This window comes from Octopus sinensis, linkage group LG27 (assembly GCF_006345805.1).
Source record: "Octopus sinensis linkage group LG27, ASM634580v1, whole genome shotgun sequence".
Taxonomy (NCBI): domain Eukaryota; kingdom Metazoa; phylum Mollusca; class Cephalopoda; order Octopoda; family Octopodidae; genus Octopus; species Octopus sinensis.
Genome location: NC_043023.1, coordinates 15412489 through 15433807, shown reverse-complemented (window position 1 = coordinate 15433807; position 21319 = coordinate 15412489). Strand labels below are relative to the sequence as shown.

Below are 21319 nucleotides of genomic sequence, written 5' to 3'. Positions count from 1 at the left end.
ACTCGATGAATCCAGTTATAACCCAGAGGACGGTATAACTGTTGCATTGTACTACAGCAGGTAATTTTTAAGGAAGATTGTAAGACATGGTCAGACACAGAAAAAGTAAGGTTATTATGACATAAATGAGCCCCATCTGAGTATGAATATTATTTTAATTTCACATTACCCAAAAAAACTCAATGAAATTTGTTTTAAAGAAACAATGGAATTACTGTCTAACATATTCGGTGATAAAACTTCTCTAACACTTGGATGGTGTTTTGGAACATAATGAAAAAAGAGGATGGTGATTTTATCACACGCAGGAACAATTAACAGAATGTGTGAATATTTTTAAACTCAAAGAATTTACACCTGAGATGTTCAGGTGTCTTCTTTTGGTAAAAGGCCTTACAACAACTGAAGATACAGAAATTCACACTGCAGAACTAAATTCTGAAGATCAACCATTAAAGATCCTAGAGGGCTCTGAACAGAAACAAAATTCGTACACGTAAAAATGATTGGAATACATATTAAACTTCAGTTAGACATTGGAAGTGATATTTCAATAATAAATATGGATACAGTGAACTCTCCCTACTATACCAGTTTTGCAGATGCCCAGAGAGCATGGAGCACTATCCGAAAGTTTATGCAGCAGAGAACCCAGGGTCATGCAGGCGTATGATAGGCTAGACAATGAAATGAACGAAAACCGCCAAAAGTAGATGAGTCAGCCGACAATTTTTGAGAGCTTTAGGATTAACTAAAAGCAATTTGAACTTAATAAACATGGATGTCTTCTTTTTACCATTGCATTAAACTTCTTATTGGCCTTACTTCCTACCCTATGAATTTTTATTCGTATGTTCAGTAAATTTTTGGTTATGTAGTGTTTAGATAACAGACCCTCGGTACTATGCCACTTTGGCTCAGTCCCGCAGGGTGGCAAAGTAGCAAGAGTTGACTGTATATGGAAGAAAATAGGGAAACCTATCTCTTCTACATGTTTCAGTCATTTGACAGTGGCCATGGTGGAGCACCGCCTTTAGTCGAGCAAATAAACACCAGGACTTATTCTTTGTAAGCCCAGTACTTATTCTATCAGTCACTTTTGCCGAACCGCTAAGTTACAGGGACATAAACGCACCAGCTTCAATTGTCAAGCGATGTTGGGGGGAGAAACATAGACATACAAACTTACACACACACACACACATATATATATATATATATATACATATATATGATGGGCTTCTTTCAGTTTTTGTCTACCAAATCCACTTACAAGGTTTCAGTCTGCCCGAGGCTATAGTAGAAAACACTTGCTCAAGGTGCCACGTAGTGGGACTGAACCCGGAACCTTATGGTTCAGAATCAAGAAACTTACCACACAGCCACTCCTATGCCTATACTCTTTTACTTGTTTCAGTCATTTGACTGGAGCACTGCCTTTAATCGAGCAAATCAACCCCAGGACTTATTCTTTTGTAAGCCCAGTACTTATGATATCGGTCTCTTTTGCCAAACCACTAAGTGACGGGGACATAAACACACCAGCATCGGTTGTCAAGCAATGCTAGGGGGACAAACACAAACAGGCACATATATATATATATACGACGGGCTTCTTTCAGTTTCCGTCTACCAAATCCACTCACAAGGCTTTGGTCAAGCCAAGGCTATAGTAGAAGACACTTGACCAAGATGCCATGCAATGGGGCTGAACCCGGAACCTTATGGTTCATAAGCACGCTACTTACCACACAGCCACTCCTGCGCCTATGTTGAGAAAAACAGCAAAATTTCTTTGTAGCATGACGGGTGACAAATTAAATTTCATAGGTGAAATGTGGGGATAAGTCACATTTCAAGTGAAAGCATGCAATGTCTTCATTGTTAAATATGTTGATTATCTGTTTGGTACCAATTTTTTTTTTCCTTGTTTCAGCTCAGAGCTGCGGCCATGCTGATGCACCGCCGTTTTGTACTAGAATGTTATTACGAAGAACTTCCTCTAATGTGTGGCACTTGGTGAAGAATGGAGTTTGATATAGCTACTCTGATTTGCACCTCTTGCCGTGAGGTAGGTTCATCTGGGACTCTCGACAGGAAGATGTCCAGCTTTGATTTAAAAATCACTACATCTACTTTGTGCAAGTTCCTCAGACTCTTTGGGAGAATATTAAAAAGCTGTGGGCCCTTGAAACCCAGGCTGTTGCAGAAGCTGGTCCTGAAGCATGATGTCATTGCCGGGATCTTTGGCACTATGCAATGTTGTCCTGTTCTAAAATTGCTGTGGTTTACAATGCAATTGGTTAGAATTATTCAATATGGGACTTCCCTATAAATATCTATTGTAAAAATGTAAATGGTTCATCATCATTTAACATCGACTTTCCATACTGGCATGGGTTGGACGATTTTGACTGAGGGCTGGTGAGCCAGATGGCTGCACCAGATTCCAATCTGATCTGGCAGAGTTTCTACAGCTGGGTGCCCTTCCTAATGCCAACCACTCCGAGAGTGTAGCGGGGCCGTCCAAGAATTTGGACCTGGAGATCTCCATTTCCAGCGACTTCAAGGGCCACCTCCCAGTGGTGTCGTGCGTCAATGGAAAGCGCCCTCGACTGCAACAAGACGACCACAGATTTTTTATTTCCCTTACCTGTCTTGTTGCTTAACAACAAGAGTGTAGTGGGTGTTTTTCAAGTGTGACTGGCACGGAAGGGGGCGCAGCCAGATAGCACTGGCATCGATAAGTCTCAAATGGTAGTTCTTTTGTGCCAACTCATTATCTCACATTCACAGCATAATCATCGTTCAGTGTCCGTTTTCCATGCTAGCATGGGTTGGATGGTTCGACTGGGGTCTGGGAAGCCAGAAGGCTGCACCAGGCCCAGTCTGATCTGGCAGTGTCTCTATGGCAGGATGCCCTTCCTAACGCCAACCACTCCGTGAGTGTAGTGCATGCTCTTTACGTGCCACCGGCACAGGTACCAGGGGAGGCTGGCAGCAGCCACGATCGGTTGGTGCTTTTTACATGCCACCGGCACAGGTGCTAGGTGAGGCTGGCAAACGTCCATGATCGGATGGTGCAAATGGCCATCTTAACATTTAATACCTTGTGTTTTGTAAATCAAATAATATCAATAAATTATAAAACAAACGCATAACAAGAAGAAATTTTGAAGAAAAGACGTTATTTTAATGAAATATATCTTGTAATCACCTGAAAAGACACATCTACACTGTTGGCTACCCATAAAGCAACTCTTCAATATTCCACTCATAAAGGATCGAAGCAAGATGTGTTGAAGCAATTATAGTGATCAATAAATATTCTTGTATCTTCCGTTAATTATATCATTATCATCATCTAATTCTTTGCTGCCCACAAGGGGCTAAACATAGAGGGGACAGACAAAGGGATTAAGTCGATTACATCGACCCCAGTGCGAAACTGGTACTTTATTTATCGACCCCAAAAGGATGACAGGCAAAGTCGACCTTGGCGGAATTTGAACTGAGAACGCAACGACAGACGAAATACCGCTAAGCATTTCGCCCGGCCTGCTAACGTTTCTGCATCATCGTCATCGCTTAATGTCTGCTTTCCTCGATGGCATGGGTTGGACGGTTTGACCGGGTCTCTGGGAAGCCAGATGGCTGCACCAGGCTCCAGTCTGATCTGGCAGTGTTTCTACAGCTGGATGCCCTTTTCTCCATGCCGAGCAGGGCCATCTCCTTGACAGGATCTGTCTTTGGTCTTTGCTAAATTTACTGTATGGTTTTTCAATCCAGATCTTGCTTCCATACCTGAAATTTGTTCTCTAATTGTGGTAGGGATTCAGCAATAAGAACAAGGTCATCAGTTTGGAAGAGATCCCAAGGGCAGCCAATCTGAAATTCCTTCCTAATGCCAACCACTCCGTGAGTGTAGTGGGTGCATTTTACATGCCACCAGCACAGGTGCCAGGCAAGGCTGGCAACGGCTATGATCGGTTGGTGCTTTTCACCGGCATGGAAGCCAGTCAAGGTGGTGCTGGCATCAGCCATGTTCGGATGGTGCTTTTTACTTGCCACCGGCACAGGTATCACAACTACAATTTCCATTTGATTTTTTGTTGTTGATGTACTTGACTCAATAGGTCTCCTCATATATCAATGTAAGTTCCATGGATCAAGGTGTAGAATTGTATCAACTAGAAGCACCAGCAATGCTATCTTCCTGGTGAGGCAAAAGCAGAAGTACTTGGTCAAAGATATATCTTTGCATTTGGATTTTGTTGACATGGAGAAAGCTTTTGACAGAGTCCCCTACTCTATTATTTGGGGAGCAATAGAGAAGCTAAGTTAAGTTAATTTTTTGGCTCAAAAAGCAAAAAGCAAGGCCATGTAGGGGGATATGGAATTATGTACAGGGAGGGTAGTCATACAAAGTGTTCAGGCCATTTCTGGTCAAGAGGGACTTTGAACCGAGTGGTCGTTGGCATCTTCACTATCTTATCCGGCAGCTTTTTCCACGGATCCGCAACCCGGACTGAGAAAGCCATTCTCCATCGATTGAGATGAAATTGTCACAGATAGAGCTTTTCAGAGTGACCCTGCAGCCGACGCTCTGGAGCAGGAGTGAAGAACAGATCTTTCGAGAGGTTACACTTTCTGCTTATGATGTTGTGAGCAAGAATGAGATCACCACAGCATCGTCGTTTAGGGAGAGATGAGTGGTTGGTGAGACATGCAAAAGCCATGTATAGGGATGCTGTCAGTAAGGTAAATGTCACCAATGAGTATAGCATGAATTTTAGTGTCAAAATAGGAGTCCACCAAGGATCGTTTTTCACCCCACTCTTGTTTATCATAGTCCTGCAAGCAATAACAGAGGAATTTAAGATTGGCTGCCCTTGGGATCTCTTCCAAGCTGATGACCTTCTTATTGCTGAATCCCTACCAAAATTAGAGAACAAATTTCAGGTATGGAAGCAACATCTGGATTGAAAAACCATTCAGTAAATTTAGCAAAGACCAAAGACAGAGATGGCCCTTTTAGGCATGTAGAAAAGATGTCAGGAGAAACTCCATGTAGTGTACCCAGTAGAAGCTATGGACACATATTGTTCATTAGATTATAGGCTGCAGATCGTGGGATAGCCTAAGCATGTCCAGCAGAGAACAACTGATCATCGTTGGGAACTGGAATGTGATACAATGGTGTCGGAATAATATATCCACAAGAAAACAGCAAATTAATGTAATTAAAATTGTTTGAATGAAAACCACACACATCATAATTAATGAGTTGATGCAAATGAGGAAAATGTAAAAAATTTATTTGTCTCAAAAAAAGTAATACAATTGCTGTATTTCATTCCCCATTTTATCACTGGCATTGTTATTGATCAATATGAATAAATCAGGTTTAGTTAAATTACGTTAAGAGAATGATTTTGCACAGATAACACAGCAATATGTCTTCTCTCCTGTATGAATGCATTTAAAATTAGTTAAACAGCATAATCCTAAGAGAATGATTTACTACAGATATCACACTGATATGGTTTCTCTCCTGTATGAATGTATTTGTGTCTATTAAGGGTACTTTTTCCAGAGAATGATTTACCACAGATATCACATTGATATGGCCTTTCATTAGTGTAAGTAAGTTCATGAGCAGTTAAATTACTTCTCACTACAAAGGATTTACCACAGATATTGCAGTGATATGGTTTCTCTCCTGTATGAATTGATTTGTGATAAGTAAGGCTATTCTTATGAGGGAATGTTTTACCACAAATATCGCAGTGATGTGGCTTCTCACCTGTATGTGTAAGTTTGTGAGTAATTAAATGACTTTTTAATGAAAGGATTTATCACAAATATCACAGTGATATGGTTCCTCTCCTGTATGAATGTATTTGTGTTTAGTAAGGTTACTGTTATGAGAGAATGATTTACCACAGATATCACAGTGATGTGGTTTCTCTCTTGTATGAATGAATTTGTGTTTAGTAAGGTTACTGTTATGAGAGAATGATTTACCACAGATATCACAGTGATGTGGTTTCTCTCCTGTATGAATGTATTTGTGTCTATTAAAATTACTTTTACGCGAGAATGATTTATCACAGATATCACAATGATATGGCTTCTCATGAGCATGAATAAGTTTGTGTTTAGTTAAAGAACTTCTTATTGAAAAGGATTTATTACATATATCTCAGTGATATCGTTTCTCTCCTGTATGAATGTATTTGTGAGAAGTCAGGCAACCTTTTTGAGAGAATGATTTACCACAAATATCACTCTGATGTGGTTTCTCTCCTGTGTGAATGTATTTGTGAGAATCAAGGTTATATTTTCGAGAGAATGATTTACCACAAATTTCGCAGTGATATGGCTTTTCATGAGTATGTGAAAGTTTGTGTTTAGTTAAATCACTCCTTAGTGAAAAGGATTTATCACAGATCTCGTATTGATATGGTTTCTCTCCCGTATGAATGTAATTGTGAGTTTTAAGGTGACTTTTTTGGGAGAACGATTTACCACAGATGTCACAGTGATACGGTTTCTCTCCTGTATGAACTGAGTTGTGACAAGTAAGGCTACTCCTATGAGAGAATGATTTACCACAAATACCACATTGATATGGTTTCTCTCCTGTATGAATATATTTGTGATGAGTAAGATGCTCTTTCTTAGAGAATGATTTACCACAGATATCACAGCGATATTGCTTTCCACTTGGATCGATACACTTGTGAACAGTGAGATTTGCTGTATTAGAAAAAGTCTTTTTACAGATATCACATTGGTCTGATAATTTTTCTCTTTCTCTTGTCATCTCCGGTGGATTCATTATTCTTCTGCAGTATACGACCCCAAAATATATTTTTCTTTTCTTCTTTATAAATGTCTTTGTTGATTCAAATACTTCTACTGCTATATTTACAGCAAATCTGATCTTCTCGAATATCTGAAGATAATACAAAGACCTTCACAGATTTTTCCAAATTCAAACAGAATGTAAAATACTGGCAATGAAGAAAACAAACGTTCGTATTAATTCCAAAGAAATATTTCACAGTTATTCACCATAGATTTGTAATAGAAACAGGGTTATATATATTATTTATAATATCTTCCATTAGTCTTCAAACGATGATCAATATTCATGATGTATCTGATGTAAAAACTCCTTTATACCACTAACATCTCATATTCTGAAATGACACAGAAACAGTAGAAGATATAGGAAAGACTTAAAAAGCAGAGATTCAACTATAAAAAATATTACTACATTTTCATAATAATAAACTGTTTACATAAACCTTAACCCGAATAATTAGTCTCTATACACAGACTTTTGTTCCTTTGCCTTCAGATATTATGTAAAATGTTAAACTACAAAATATTGGACAATAACTTCCTACTATCTTCAGAAATGTGATAAGTCACTGTTGTTTAGCCCGGAATCATCCCTGGCTGATCAGGTCTATTAATGAAATTAGGTTGTGTTCACGACTTTTAAAGTAATAATAATGAAATTACTGTATACAGTGATCAGGTGCACCACAACTTGTCAAAAGTGTGTATAAAGTATATGCAGTAATGTACAAATGTATGGGAAGTGAACAGTGTATGAGTCACATAGATGCTTGCGTGTGTATGGAGGGGAGAAAATCAGGTGTAGTGTTGGCGAATCTGAGGAAGCAAGGAAAGAAGCCCGTCGTATATATGTGTACATGTATGTTTGTGTGTGTGCTTATGTGTCTGTGTTTGTCACCCTAACATCGCTGGACAACCATCCAGTGTCAAATTAATCACAGAACTTGAGGCAATCCAACGAAGCTACACAAAGATAGCCTCTGTGCAGCATATGGGCTATTGGGAAAGACTCAAGAGATTAAGACTCTACTCCTTAGAGCGTAGGCGAGAAAGATATGCCATAATATGCATCTGGAAGATCCTAGGACTTGTCCCAAACATTGGCATCGAGTGTTACACAAATACTAGAACTGGGAGCCACTGCATAGTGCCAAGGACTCCAAATTTGCCATCAAGATATAGGACAAGATACTGTGATAGCCTGGGCTTCAGAGGTTCACAGCTCTTCAATATCCTCTCGAAGGACCTGTGAGACCTGCATGGGGTGGATGCAGATGTCTTTAAAATAAAACTGGATCTCTTCCTGTCAGGTATCCTAGATGAACCAACTTCACGGCAGGAGGTGCAGATGAGGGCAGCTGCATCGAACTCTCTCATGCACCAAATGGCAATTGCTAAAAAGCATTCGTGAAGTAAAATCATGTAGCAACACCAAATATAATTTATCTAATTTTGACACAGTTTGGCTAACCGAATACGGTTGCTTACAGCTCTAGTTAAGAATGCAAATGTCCAGTTCTATCTCATTATCGTTATCATTGTTGTTGTTATTCTTTTGCACCGGCAGCCAGAGTGTTTGCCATTCTTGGTGTGTTCGCCCATCCCACCCCCATCACCTATACTGGAAGTCCCTATGCTCTGACCCCATTGGATACCTTTCCCCTGAACACCTCCAATGGCTTAGATGCTCCCCCATCCATACTTAGTGTTTATCTCCTGTGGAATGCAGTGATAATTTAGTGCACAAAATAATGGTGTAGTGTATGCAGGTTGAAGGCTATTGTATGTTTATGAGTTCTGTCAAATTCAAGCTTTCTTTTCAGGTACCTGATGCTGCTGTCCCCCACCCCAGGGTCTTACAGGCCCACACCTTCCACAACCTCAGAATTGGCACATTGAAAGATAGGTCTGGTGAGATTGTTGAGATTCTTGAATGGAGCCATGTAGATTTGTGCTGCTTCCAAGAAGTAAGGTGGAGAGGAAGTTCTACTAGGTTCCTCACAAGCAAAGAACGTAGGTATAAGATTTTCTGGGTAGGGAATACTGATGGAGTTGAGGGCATGGATATACTTCTTGCAGAGAGAATGGGTTGATAAGGTAATCAAGGTAGTCAGAGTCTGTGATAGAATACTTAAGCTTAGATTAGTGTTGCAACATGGGTTAGCAACCATAATCTTGGCTTATGCCCCTCAGCCAGGGTTACCTGATAAACAGAAAGACCGATTTCATGGCACCCTCTTCTACTTACTTGTACTTGTGGCGACATTCACCCCAGGCAGGTTCAGTTGGCTTCTTCTACCACCCTCGAGGCATCTCGAACCATGGCAGCCCACGCACGACGGTCCTGCGCCAGTTCACTGGAGATAGCAAGCCAGTCACGGTTCCATCGGCGCAGGCAGACCACCTGTGGACCCGTGAGCACAGAGAGGTCCTCCTTGATCATCGAAACCCAGGTCCTCAGCTGCCCGCCCATGCGTTTCCGCCAGTTGGGAAGTGGAGTTGGGAGGACATCACGGCTCAGTTCATCCACCGGATGCCTACATGCATGTCCAAACCACCGCAAGCGCCGTTGCAGAAGGACAGATGGAAGGGGCCCCAGAGATTGGCGGTGGGAGCATACTTTACTCGGACCAGTCTACACTCATCACAACAGGTGCCATTCTAACCAAGATGCCCATCATAAATCCCTGCTTGGTGTCTGGTAAGAACAAGACCATGAAAACCGGATCTACAGAATGATTTAGCAAAAAATAAGTAGGCTGTATCATCCACTCTACACCAAACACTATGACAAAAGCAGTAGGCCTCCAGTTTGTTCTAGAATATGTGGGTTGCTATCACAAATACTGCAAATCCTGAGACTCAAAACATGTCCAGGAGGACACAACCGATCGTAATTGGGAACTGGAATGTCAGATATTGGTGTGATAATGACACATCCACAAGAAAATAGAACAAATTAATTTAATCAATATTATTTGAATGGAAAACACACATCATAATTAATGAGTTGAAGCAAATGAGGAAAATGGAAACAATTAATTTATTCAATAAAAAGTAATACAATTGCTGTATTTTATTTCACCAGGCGTAGGAGTGGCTGTATGGTAAGTAGCTTGCTTACCAACCACATGGTCCCGGGTTCAGTCCCACTGTGTGGCACCTTGGGCAAGTGTCTTCTACTATAGCTTCGGGCCGACCAAAGCCTTGTGAGTGGATTTCGTAGACGGAAACTGAAAAGAAGCCCGTCGTATATATCATCATCATCGTTTAACGTCCGTTTTCCATGCTAGCATGGGTTGGACGGTTCAACCAGAGTCTGGGAAGCCAAGAGGCTGCACCAGGCTACAGTCGGATCTGACAGTGTTTCTACAGCTGGATGCTCTTCCTAACCACTCCATGAGTGTAGTGGGTGCTTTTTACGTGCCACCTACATAGGTACCAGACGAGGCTGGCAAACGGCAACGATCAGATGGTGCTTTTTACGTGCCACGTGTGTGTACGATTGTGTGCCTTTGTTTGTCCCCGCAACATCGCTTGACAACCGATGCTGGTGTGTTTATGTCCCTGTAACTTAGCAGTTCGGCAAAAGAGAATAAGTACTAGGCTTACAAAGAATAAGTCCTGGGGTCGATATGCTCGACTAAAGGCGATGCTCCAGCATGGCCACAGTCAAATGACTGAACCAAGTAAAAGAAAGATAAGACATCTATTTTATGCCAGTTATTTTTATAGATCAATATGAATAAGAATATGTTTAGTTAAGGTAGATTATTGAGAGAATGATTTAGCACAGATTACAGTCATCAGAATCTTACCCTGTATGAATATGTTTGTGTTTAGTTAAGTAATTACGAGAGAATGATTAATCACTGATGTCACAGCGTTACGGTTTTTCTCCTGTATGAATGTATTCATGTTGAGTTAACCCACATGGTAAAAGACTGACAGTGCTATGGTTTCTTTCCTGTATGAATGAATTTGAGATTAGCTAAATATTGTTCCACAGAGATTGATTTAGCATAGTTATCACAGTGATAGGGCTTCTCTCTTGAATAAATACATTTATGAGTATATATAGCACATTCCCAAGAGAATGATTTACCACAGATATCACAGTTATATGGTTTGTCTCCTTTATGAATAGACTTTGAATGATTTACTGCAGATATTAAAGTGCTAGGGTTTCTCTCCTGTATGAATGTGTTTGTGAGAATCAAGGTAACGTCTTTGAGAGAATGACATTCCGCAGACATCACATTGATGAGGTTTCTCTCCTGTATGAATGTATTTGTGTTTAGTAAGGCCTCTCTTCTGAGAGAATGATTTACCACAAATATCACAGTCATGTGGTTTCTCTTCTGTATGAATGGATGTGTGAGAAGAAAGGTGACTTTTTTGAGAGAATGATTTACCACAAATATCACATTCATATGGTTTCTCACCTGTATGAATGAATTTGTGAGTAGTTAAATTACGTTTTAATGAAAAAGATTTACCACAGATATCACAGGGATATGGTTTCTCTCCTGTATGAACGGATTTGTGATAAGTAAGGCTACTCATTTGAGAGAATGATTTACCACAAATATCACACTGATATGGTTTCTCACCTGTATGAATGAATTTGTGAGTCGTTAAATTACGTTTTAATGAAAAAGATTTACCACAGATATCACATTGATATGGTTTCTCTCCTGTATGAACGGATTTGTGATAAGTAAGGCCAGTCTTTTGAGAAAATGATTTACCACAAATATCACATTGATAAGGTTTCTCCCCTGCATGAATGTATTTGTGAGAAGTCAGGTGAATTTTCTGAGAGAATGATTTTCCACAGATATCACAGTGATAAGGTTTCTCTCCTGTATGAATGGATAAGTGATAAGTAAGGCTGTGCTTATGGGAGAATGATTTACCACAAATATCACATTGATAAGGTTTCTCTCCTGTATGAATGAATTTGTGAGAAGTCAGGTGAATTTTCTGAGAGAATGATTTTCCACATATATCACAGGGATGTGGTTTCTCCCCTGTATGACTGACTTTGTGATAAGTAAGGCTATGCTTAAAGGAGAATGATTTACCACAAATATCACAGTAATATGGTTTCTCACCTGTATGAATGGATTTGTGATTCGTAAGGTTACTTTTACCAGAGAATGATTTACCACAAATATCACACTGATATGGTTTCTCTCCTGTATGAGTGGATTTGTGCCAAGTAAGGCTAATCTTATGAGAGAATGATTTACCACAAATATCACACTGATAAGGTTTCTCTCCTGTATGAATGGATTTGTGTTGAGTAAGGCTACTTTTATGAGAGAATGATTTACCACAAATGTCACATTGATATGGTTTCTCACCTGTATGACTGTATTTGTGAGAAGTAAGGTGAACCTTCTGAAAGAATGACTTTCCACAAATATCACAGTGATACCGTTTCGCTCTTGTATGAATGTAATTGTGTTTAGTAAGGTGACTTTTATCAGAGAATGATTTACCACAGACATCACAGTGATATGGCTTCCCCCCTGCATGAATGAATTTGTGAACAGTGAGATTTCTCTTATTACAATAAGTCTTTTTACAGATATCACATCGGTATAATAACGTTTTTCTTTCTTTTGTCATCTCTTGAGGATTCATTATTGTTCTATAGTATACAAACACAAAATATAATTTTGCTTCCTTTTTTATATATTTCTATTGCTGATATTCCCAGCAGTTATGGTCTTCATCAATATCTGAAGATGATACAAACACCTTTGCAGATATCTCCCGCTCCAAACAGAATGTGAAATACTTTAGCAAATATTCCAGGCAATGATGGAAACAAATGTTGCCATCAATTCAGAAGATATATTTCACAGTTTTCCACCATAGACAAATCATATAAACAGAGTTATGTCGATCAATATTCATGAAGTATCACTAACATTTCACCTCCTGAAATGACACAGAAACAGAAGATATAGGAAAAACTTAAAAAGCAGAGATTCAACTATAAAAAAAATATAACTACATCTTCATAAGGATAAACTGTGGATATAATCCTTTAATTTGTCTTTGAAATTTATTTATGGTAACCCTTTTGTTACCATATTTCTGCTGAGATTCAGTGTGTTTCTTTCAATTATTTTAAATATAATAAAGAACTTAGTTATCATTCAACTAGTGTTAGGAACATAAATTGTAACTAAGGTTTGGTGGAGATTTTAATTCAAAACTTATGAAAACAAGACATTTTACCACAGAGCCAGAGTCGGTTTTGGCCGGGTTAGTAACAAAAGGGTGTGGTCTTTGAAATTTATTTTGTTATTAAAACTATATGATACAACCTTGTGTAATGTCTACATATACACGGACTTCAGTTCCTCTTCCTTCAGATATTATGTAAAACATTATCCCTTTAGTGTTCAGATTATTCTGTTAAATGTAATTCTTTTTCACTCAAATTGTTTTGAATTAATCATGCATTATCTTATAGCTTTCAGGTTTCAATGATGTGATTGTTTATTTCTAGAATGTCAATGTAGGTTAGGTGTGAGAGGCCAGATACCGCCAGTTTGAATATAAAACATGCAGAATATCTGGGCCTGATATGGCCGGTTTAAACAATAAAGGGTTCAACTATAGGATATTGGACAATAATATGATGACTACTGTTTAACCCTAGGTTATCCCTGACTGAGCAGATCTATTATTAATGAAATTAGGTAATGTTCATGATTGTTACAACTTCTGTAACAGATCAAACATAAACATAAACTACAATTTAGTGAACCAACCCATCATGACTTTTCCTCTCGTAACTTTATTAATAATAAAAACAAACTGCACTCACATATGTTGAAGGTGTGGTCACTAATTTAGAGAGTGCTCTGTGAATTGACGTATGAAGAGTAGAGCCAGGACAGAATGGCGATCCTTCGGTATGGGTACACACGTGACCTTGTTTACATTTCTGAAGATAACATAAACCCTTTTCTCCCACCCCTAACCCTAAACCACCCCCCACCCACATATAAAAACACACCTTTTTGAAATGTATCCGGTACTTACGGAAGCACACCGGTACTTATACCGTAAGATCGTCTTTCTTTTTAAAACAAAGTAAATAAAACACAAAAGCATAGGTACTACTAGCGAAGACTGGACCCGGTACGCGCTAGCTAGTCGTAAGTAGTCGATCCTACAACGACTTGCGCGTATGCAAATGACTTGATTTTACAGAATAAAATAAAAGAATTTTTTAAAGAAAGTAAATAAATTATTTCTTAGAACGATGTATATGATTTTTTACACAAATCAAATAAAATGTGCGGGATATATTCTTTTAGTTTTCATATTCTTTAGTAAATAATTTCTTTTTTAACTAATTAAATAAAACAAAAACACAAAGTAAGGATCTACTAGTCACGACTAACAAGCGCGAGTGCGCACACCGGGACCACTCTTCTAGAGTAGTACCCATCGCCAGTTTATGACCCTTGCCGATTCTGTCTACAAAAGGCTGTATCTGCTTTTTATCATAGTGCTATCACTGGCCACATGTTTCAGTTAGCTATTGATGTTTTATGATGTTGCAGATTATTTATTCTGAGAAGCTGAAATGGACAGAATTATTAACGTGTATCATTTTGACAGAATAAACAGCAAATACAGATGTTTAGCAAATGATACATCTGTGATAAAACAACAAACAGCTTTGAATGGACACAACCAGCAAATGGATTATCTACCAAAATAATTGAAATTAAAAACCAGGTGCTTCACTGGACAATAGAATTAATATCGATTTCAGACTAGTATTATTTAAAACTATCAATACTGTCTGGATTTTCCAATTAGCCAGATACATAGGCTTTTACTAAAAAGAAGATATGTATTACATTATTAATTACACACTCGAACGAGCGGGAAATATTACTGGAAGACACATAGAAAAGCCGACACGGAAGTCAACGAAACGAACTAACAATCCGGTTGTTGTGCGCTTCGTATTTACTCACTTTTGTCTGATGCTGAAATTAAGGTGGTAAACTGTTAATGTTTGTTTACAACTATAATAATTTTTTGAAAATGTGAATTGGGCCAAGGTAACGAATAGCCACACCACCCGTTTTTGGCGGTTACGGTTACGCCGGAGTCACATAACATACTTAACTTCTTTATTTTCATATAAAGCATAAAAGCTTGTACAACTTATAGAACATTGCCATTTTATGAGATTTTGCTGGCAAATTTCAAATTAATGTAAACAATAGCGGTGTTGGTGGCAACAACAACATTCGGATCTTTTCCTTTTGAACGGCAGTTTTTTAACATAATTTCTAGTTAACTAAACAGTTTTAAACTTCGTATACTGGTAGAATGTGTTTATAAAACATCATTTTCTCTTGGCTTTATTGAGAAAATTCTATATGTTATAACATATTTCGACTTTAATTTCGAGCATTTCGGAAGTTTTAACTAATCGCTGACGTCCATTTGAAATGCAATAGATAGATACTAGGGTTATAATTATGGGTGACAATTTCAAACGACACCGCTACGGAAAATGGGATTTTTTTCTAGCGGTGTCAAATGAAAATGTCACCCATCATTATGGCCCTAGTATCGATCTATTGCATTTCAATCTATTTTAGGGTTAGGAGCGGGGTGTATCTTTTTTTCTTCGCAAATGTAAATAAACCCAATCTGTTTCTTAAACGAGGGACATATTCATACAGCACGGAATGTTGTTTATGTCAATGGAGGTCAGCGATTGGTTAAAATTGCCGAAATGCTCGAAATTAAAGACGACATATGTTACAATATATGGAATTTTCTCAATAAAGACAAGAAAAAATGATGTTTCATAACACATTCTACCAGTATACGAAGTTTAAATGTGTTTACTTAACTAGAAATTGTGTTGAAAAGTGCCGTTCAAAAGGAAAAGATCCACGATAACAACCACATCACCCACAACAATAACAATAAGTTCAACACAAACACCTCCAACAACAGCAACAACAGTGGAGGCGCAATGACCAGTGGTTAGGGCAGCGATCTCTCGGTCGGAGGATTACGGTTTCGATTCCCAGACCGGGCGTTGTGTGTATTTATTGAGCGAAAACACCCGAGGCTCCGGCAGTGGGTGGCGACCCCAGTTGTACGCTTTTGCTCCAACTTTCTCTCATTCTTTCTTCCTATTTCTTGTCCCCGACTTCCGACGCAACCGCTGAGCCTGGATGCGCATTCATCCATCCGTCGATGCTCTCGGTGTCGGGGGTTGACCTGCTTTCTCTTTTGCGGGTCTTACAAATAGCAAAGGACCACGCTTCTCCCACTACAGAGGCGCGATCTTATGGGCAAATCACACTACGATTTAAAGAAACAACCCTCAGTCTCTGGGAAGAACATGAGCAATGCTCTAGAGGCAATATCAGAGACAGCAGAGAGCTATTCCAGCTGGATCTGGTCGAAGAGGAATAAAGACGAAATATAAAGTTTGAAGGCATTTCTTTCTGTTTAATGCTAAGGGAAGTAACTCTGAGCCATTATAATATCACTGATGTTTCACCCCTACCATGAAATCAAACATTTCTTCTTTCAGCACTAATTTGAAGGATTAATTAACGGGGAGAAGTTACAACTAGATGAAATTTCAGGCGGTTTAAATGTAAAAGTCTCCCATTCACTGTATCTTGATATTTAATTAAATAATATCAACAAATTTGCGGATTCCGTGGACAGCGAGGCTCACCAATGGAGAAGTTCTTAAGCAGATAAGGCCGAAAATGTCGCTAGAAGCTAGGATCACCAAGCATAGATTGGCATATTTTGGTCATATTATGCGGAGAAAATCCCTGGAGAAGGACATCATGCTCGGAATAGTCAGTGGCAAGAGAGGAAGAGGCCGACCAGCAACAGTGATACCGTAATGGACATGGCCAATCTGAAAGAAGCGACCCAGGATAGAACTGACTGGAGGACACTGATCCGAGTGACCGAGAGTCGACTTCAACTGAGTGGATAGAGAGAAAATAAACGCTTATAGTAGGTTAGTTTGGAGACGTGTGTGACTTTTATCATACACTGATCCACTGTGAATTCTATAATTTACGTGTGTCTCACCATTACAACATTTGGTAGAATGTTCTGCGTATAAAATGAGCAGAGAAAAAAGAGTAAGACAACTTTAATTTTCTTTCTGTTTATTACATTAATTCACAATATCACTGATATTGTTATTGAGTAATATGGATACATATATGTTAAGTTCAGGTACATTATTGAGAGAATGATTTACCAAAGATAACACAGCCACAAGAATCCAATCTTGTATGAATATGTTTGTATTTCGTTAAGTAATTACAAGAGAATGACATCACAGATGCCACAGTGTTGTGCTTTTTGCCACCCTTATGAATGCATTTGGGATTAGTTACATATTGTTCCACACAGAATGATTTACTATACATATCACAGTGATAGGTCTTCTCTCCTATTAGAAAATATTTATGAGTATATATAGCACATTCCTCAGAGAAAGATTTAACACAGATATCACACTGACATATCTAGCATGAGTGGAATTGTGATCTGTTAAATAATACTGAACACACAATTATTTACTGCAGATATCACAGTGCTATGGTTTCTCTCCTGTATGAATGTATTTGTGTCTATTAAAGTTACTTTTATGAGAGAATGATTTACCACAGATATCACAGGAATATGGTTTTTCTCCTGTATGAATGTATTTATGAGAGGTTAACTTGCTTTGATAAAAAATGATTTACCACAAATGTCACAGGGATATGGCTTGTCTCCTGTATGAGTGCGTTTGTGCACAGATAAACTACTTTTTCGGGAGAATGCTGTGCTACAGATATTACATTGATATGGTTGCTCTCCTGTGTGAATGTATTTATGAGAGGTTAAAGCGCTCAAACAAGGGAATGATTTACCACAAACATCACAGTGATGTGGTTTCTCCCCTGTATGAGTGTATTTGTGATAAGTAAGGCAACTTTTTTGAGAGAATGATTTACCACAAATGTCACAGGGATATAGTTTCTCTCCAGTATGAGTGTATGTATGATTACTAAGGTTACTTTTATGAGAGAACGTTTTACCACAGATATCACACTGATATGGCTTCTCATTAGTATGAATAAGTTTGTGAGTTGTTAAATAACTTTTTAACGAAAAGGATTTACCACAAATATCGCATTCATATGGTTTCTCTCCTGTATGAATGGATTTATGATAAGCAAGGCCAGTCTTCCGAGAGAATGACTCACCACAAATATCACATTGATATGGTTTCTCTCCTGTATGAATGGATTTGTGATACATAAGGGTACGGTTTTGAGAGAATGATTTACCACAAATATCACATTCATATGGTTTCTCTCCTGTGTGAGTGTATTTATGAGAAGTAAGACTAGTCTTCTGAGTGAATGACACTCCACAGATATCACAACGATATGGTTTCTCTCTTGTATGAATGTATTTGTGTCTTGTTAAGCTACCTATCAGGCGGAATGATTTATCACAGATATCACAGTGATGTGGTTTCTCTCCTAAGTGAATGTCTTTGTGACAAAGAAGGCTACTTTTATGAGAGAACGATTTACCACAGACATCACAGTGATATGAATTTTCTCCTGTATGAACATTTTTGTGGGAAGTCAGATGTATTTTCTGGGAGAATGACTTTCCACAGATATCACAGTGATAAGGTTTCTCTCCATTATGAATGTATTTGTGTTTAGTTAAGTCACCTAACTGGGAGAATGATATACCACATATATCACAGGGATGTGGTTTCTCCCCTGTATGACTGAATTTGTGGTAAGTAAGACTATTTGTTTGAGAGAATGATTTACCACAAATATCACAGCGATATGGTTTCTCTCCTGTATGAATGTATTTGTGAGAAGGTTAATTTTTTTAGAGAATGATTTACCACAAATACGACATTGATATGGTTTCTCACCTGTATGACTGTATTTGTGAGAAGTAAGGTGAACCTTCTGTAAGAATGACTTTCCACAAATATCACAGCGATACCGTTTCTCTCTTGTATGAATGTATTTGTGAGAGGTAAGGTTACTTTTCTGAGAGATTGATTTACCACAAATATCACAATGATATTGTTTCCCCCCTGCATGAATGAATTTGTGAACAGTGAGATTTCCCTTATTAGAAAAAGTCTTTTTACAGATATCACATTGGTGTGATAACTTTTTTCTTTCTTTTGTCATCTCTTGAGGATTCATTATTGTTCTATAGTATACAAGCACAAAATATATTTTCCTGTTCTTCTTATATATTCCTTGGTTGATTCAAATAATTCTCTAGTTATATTTTCCACAAGTCTGGTCTTTGTCAATATCTAAAGGTAATAGAAACACCTTTGCAGATTTTTCCAAGTTCAGACTGAATGGGAAATACTTTAGCAAATATTCCAGGCAATGATGGAAACAAATGTTGCTATTAATTCAGATGGAATTTTTCACAGTTCTTCACCATAGATAAATTATATAAACGTGGTTATATGTATTATTTATAACATCTTCCATTAGTCTTCAAGTGATGATCAATATTCCTGATGTATCTGATGTAAAAACTCCTTTATACCACTAACATCTCATATTCTGAAATGACACAGAAACAGTAGAAGATATAGGAAAGACTTAAAAAGCAGAGATTCAACAATAGAAAATATAATTTCATTTTCATAATCATAAACTGTGGATATAATCCTTTAAGTTGTCTTTGAAATATATTCTGTTATTGAAATTATATGATACAACCTTGTGTAATGTCTACATATACACAGACTTCAGCTCCTCTACCTTCGGATATTATGTAAAAGATTAAATTACATATTATTGGACAATATTTCCATCTTGCTTCTTAAGACAGAAGCAAGATGGGACTTTCTCAAGATGAGCAAAGGCAAGCCGCAGCACGTCAGATGGAGTCTCAATACAGAAGGGAGATGAGACTTTTGCAAGATCAGCAAACACATGCTGCAGCATTTAATGCTTAGCCATTAAAACATTTTAATGATTAGACAGTGGTCCAATAGAATAGCTCTCACAAACAGACTATGTATAAATGCGTTCTTCACAAATCCTGGAGCTGCTTTCATATATAATCCATCCCATTTTTATGAAAATGATAATTTTGGCCAAATTAGTGTGCTAAACTCAAATCGTTGTTTCTGTAAAGCTTTAAAATTTCCAATGAAACTAATGGCATGCAATGCCCAGGCAGTAAGGTAATATTGCCAGCACTACCAGCTCCTTCTCAACCTCTTCTGGAAGGTACTTCCATCCAGTCGGATTTCCTGAACAATATCAGACAATCCTGCATCACAAATGACATTGTTTGGTGCATCTAAGGAGATAGTTGAACATGGATTTACACTGACATTCACAGTCGAAGGGCAATGGTTCCCTGTTACCCACAAATGAACAACCAACCAAATCTTCATCATCGTTTAACGTCTGTTTTCCATGCTAGCATCGGTTGGACGGTTTGACCGGGATCTGGGAAACCACGAGGCTGCACCAGGCCCTAGTCTGATCTGGCAGTGTTTCTACAGCTGGATGCCCTTCCTAACGCCAACCACTCCGTGAGTATAGTGGGTGCTTTTTTCGTGCCACCGGCCAGAGGAGGCTGGCAAATGGCCACGGTCGGTTGGTGCTTTTATGTGTCACAGGTCCTCAAAATTTACTTCATGAGTGATGTAGGACAATAAACCCAAAGGAGATGTCAAAACTTCAGACGATGGGTCATGTTAGATGCCAGAAAGGAAAACATATCCACTGACAGCTTTTCGGTGCATTCAAAACCACATACCCTCCACCCCCAATTTTCCATGACTGGTTAGGGCAAGGAATACTCGGACAAATGACAAGTCGCTTAGTCCAGTTAGCCCATCTTTTACTCCACAAATGTTTTGTCATCAATGCTGCACTTTCCTATATCACCTTTTTCAACATAACTGTAATATATATAAACACAAATTATGACCTTTTAATACTGAGCAACGCCGGGTATCTGCTAGTCATTCCATAAAATATAATAGGAGAAAAATATTTAAAAAAAAAACATCAACACACAGGAGTGGCTGTGTGGTAAGTAGCTTGTTTACCAACCACATGGTTCCGGGTTTAGTCCCATTGCGTGGCACCTTGGGCAAGTGTCTTCTGCTATATCCTCGGGCCGACCAATGCCTTTTGAGTGAATTTGGTAGACGGAAACTGAAAGAAGCCTGTCCTATATATGTATATATATATATATATATATATATATATATGTGTGTGTATATGTTTGTCCCCCTAGCATTGCTTGACAACCGATGCTGGTGTGTTTATGTCCCGGTCACTTAGCAGTTCGGCAAAATAGACCGATACATTAAGTACTGGGCTTA

General features: G+C 38.4%; 3 protein-coding genes across 4 annotated transcripts in view; all 3 read right to left on the bottom strand.

The window, feature by feature from the left end:
- The window catches only part of LOC118768137 (zinc finger protein 708-like), a 141347-nt gene extending 128575 nt beyond the window's left edge, over positions 1 to 12772 (bottom strand). Inside the window, exon 1 of the mRNA XM_036514013.1 lies at positions 12243 to 12772. The gene's annotated coding sequence lies outside the window, so the exon portion shown is untranslated. The remainder of the gene's footprint in view (positions 1 to 12242) is intronic.
- The window catches only part of LOC115225237 (zinc finger protein 32-like), a 64340-nt gene that overhangs the window by 28626 nt on the left and 14395 nt on the right, over positions 1 to 21319 (bottom strand). The gene's annotated exons all lie outside the window — the stretch shown is intronic.
- Positions 17589 to 21319, bottom strand: part of LOC118768135 (zinc finger protein 665-like) — a 70566-nt gene continuing 66835 nt past the window's right edge. For both annotated transcript variants that reach the window (XM_036514007.1, XM_036514008.1), the window contains 2 exons: positions 18872 to 19532; positions 17589 to 18791 (listed from right to left, as the gene is read on the bottom strand). In XM_036514007.1, coding sequence (XP_036369900.1) covers positions 17641 to 18791; positions 18872 to 19154 — 1434 coding nt within the window. In that variant the 5' untranslated portion in view covers positions 19155 to 19532 and the 3' untranslated portion in view covers positions 17589 to 17640. The remainder of the gene's footprint in view (positions 18792 to 18871; positions 19533 to 21319) is intronic.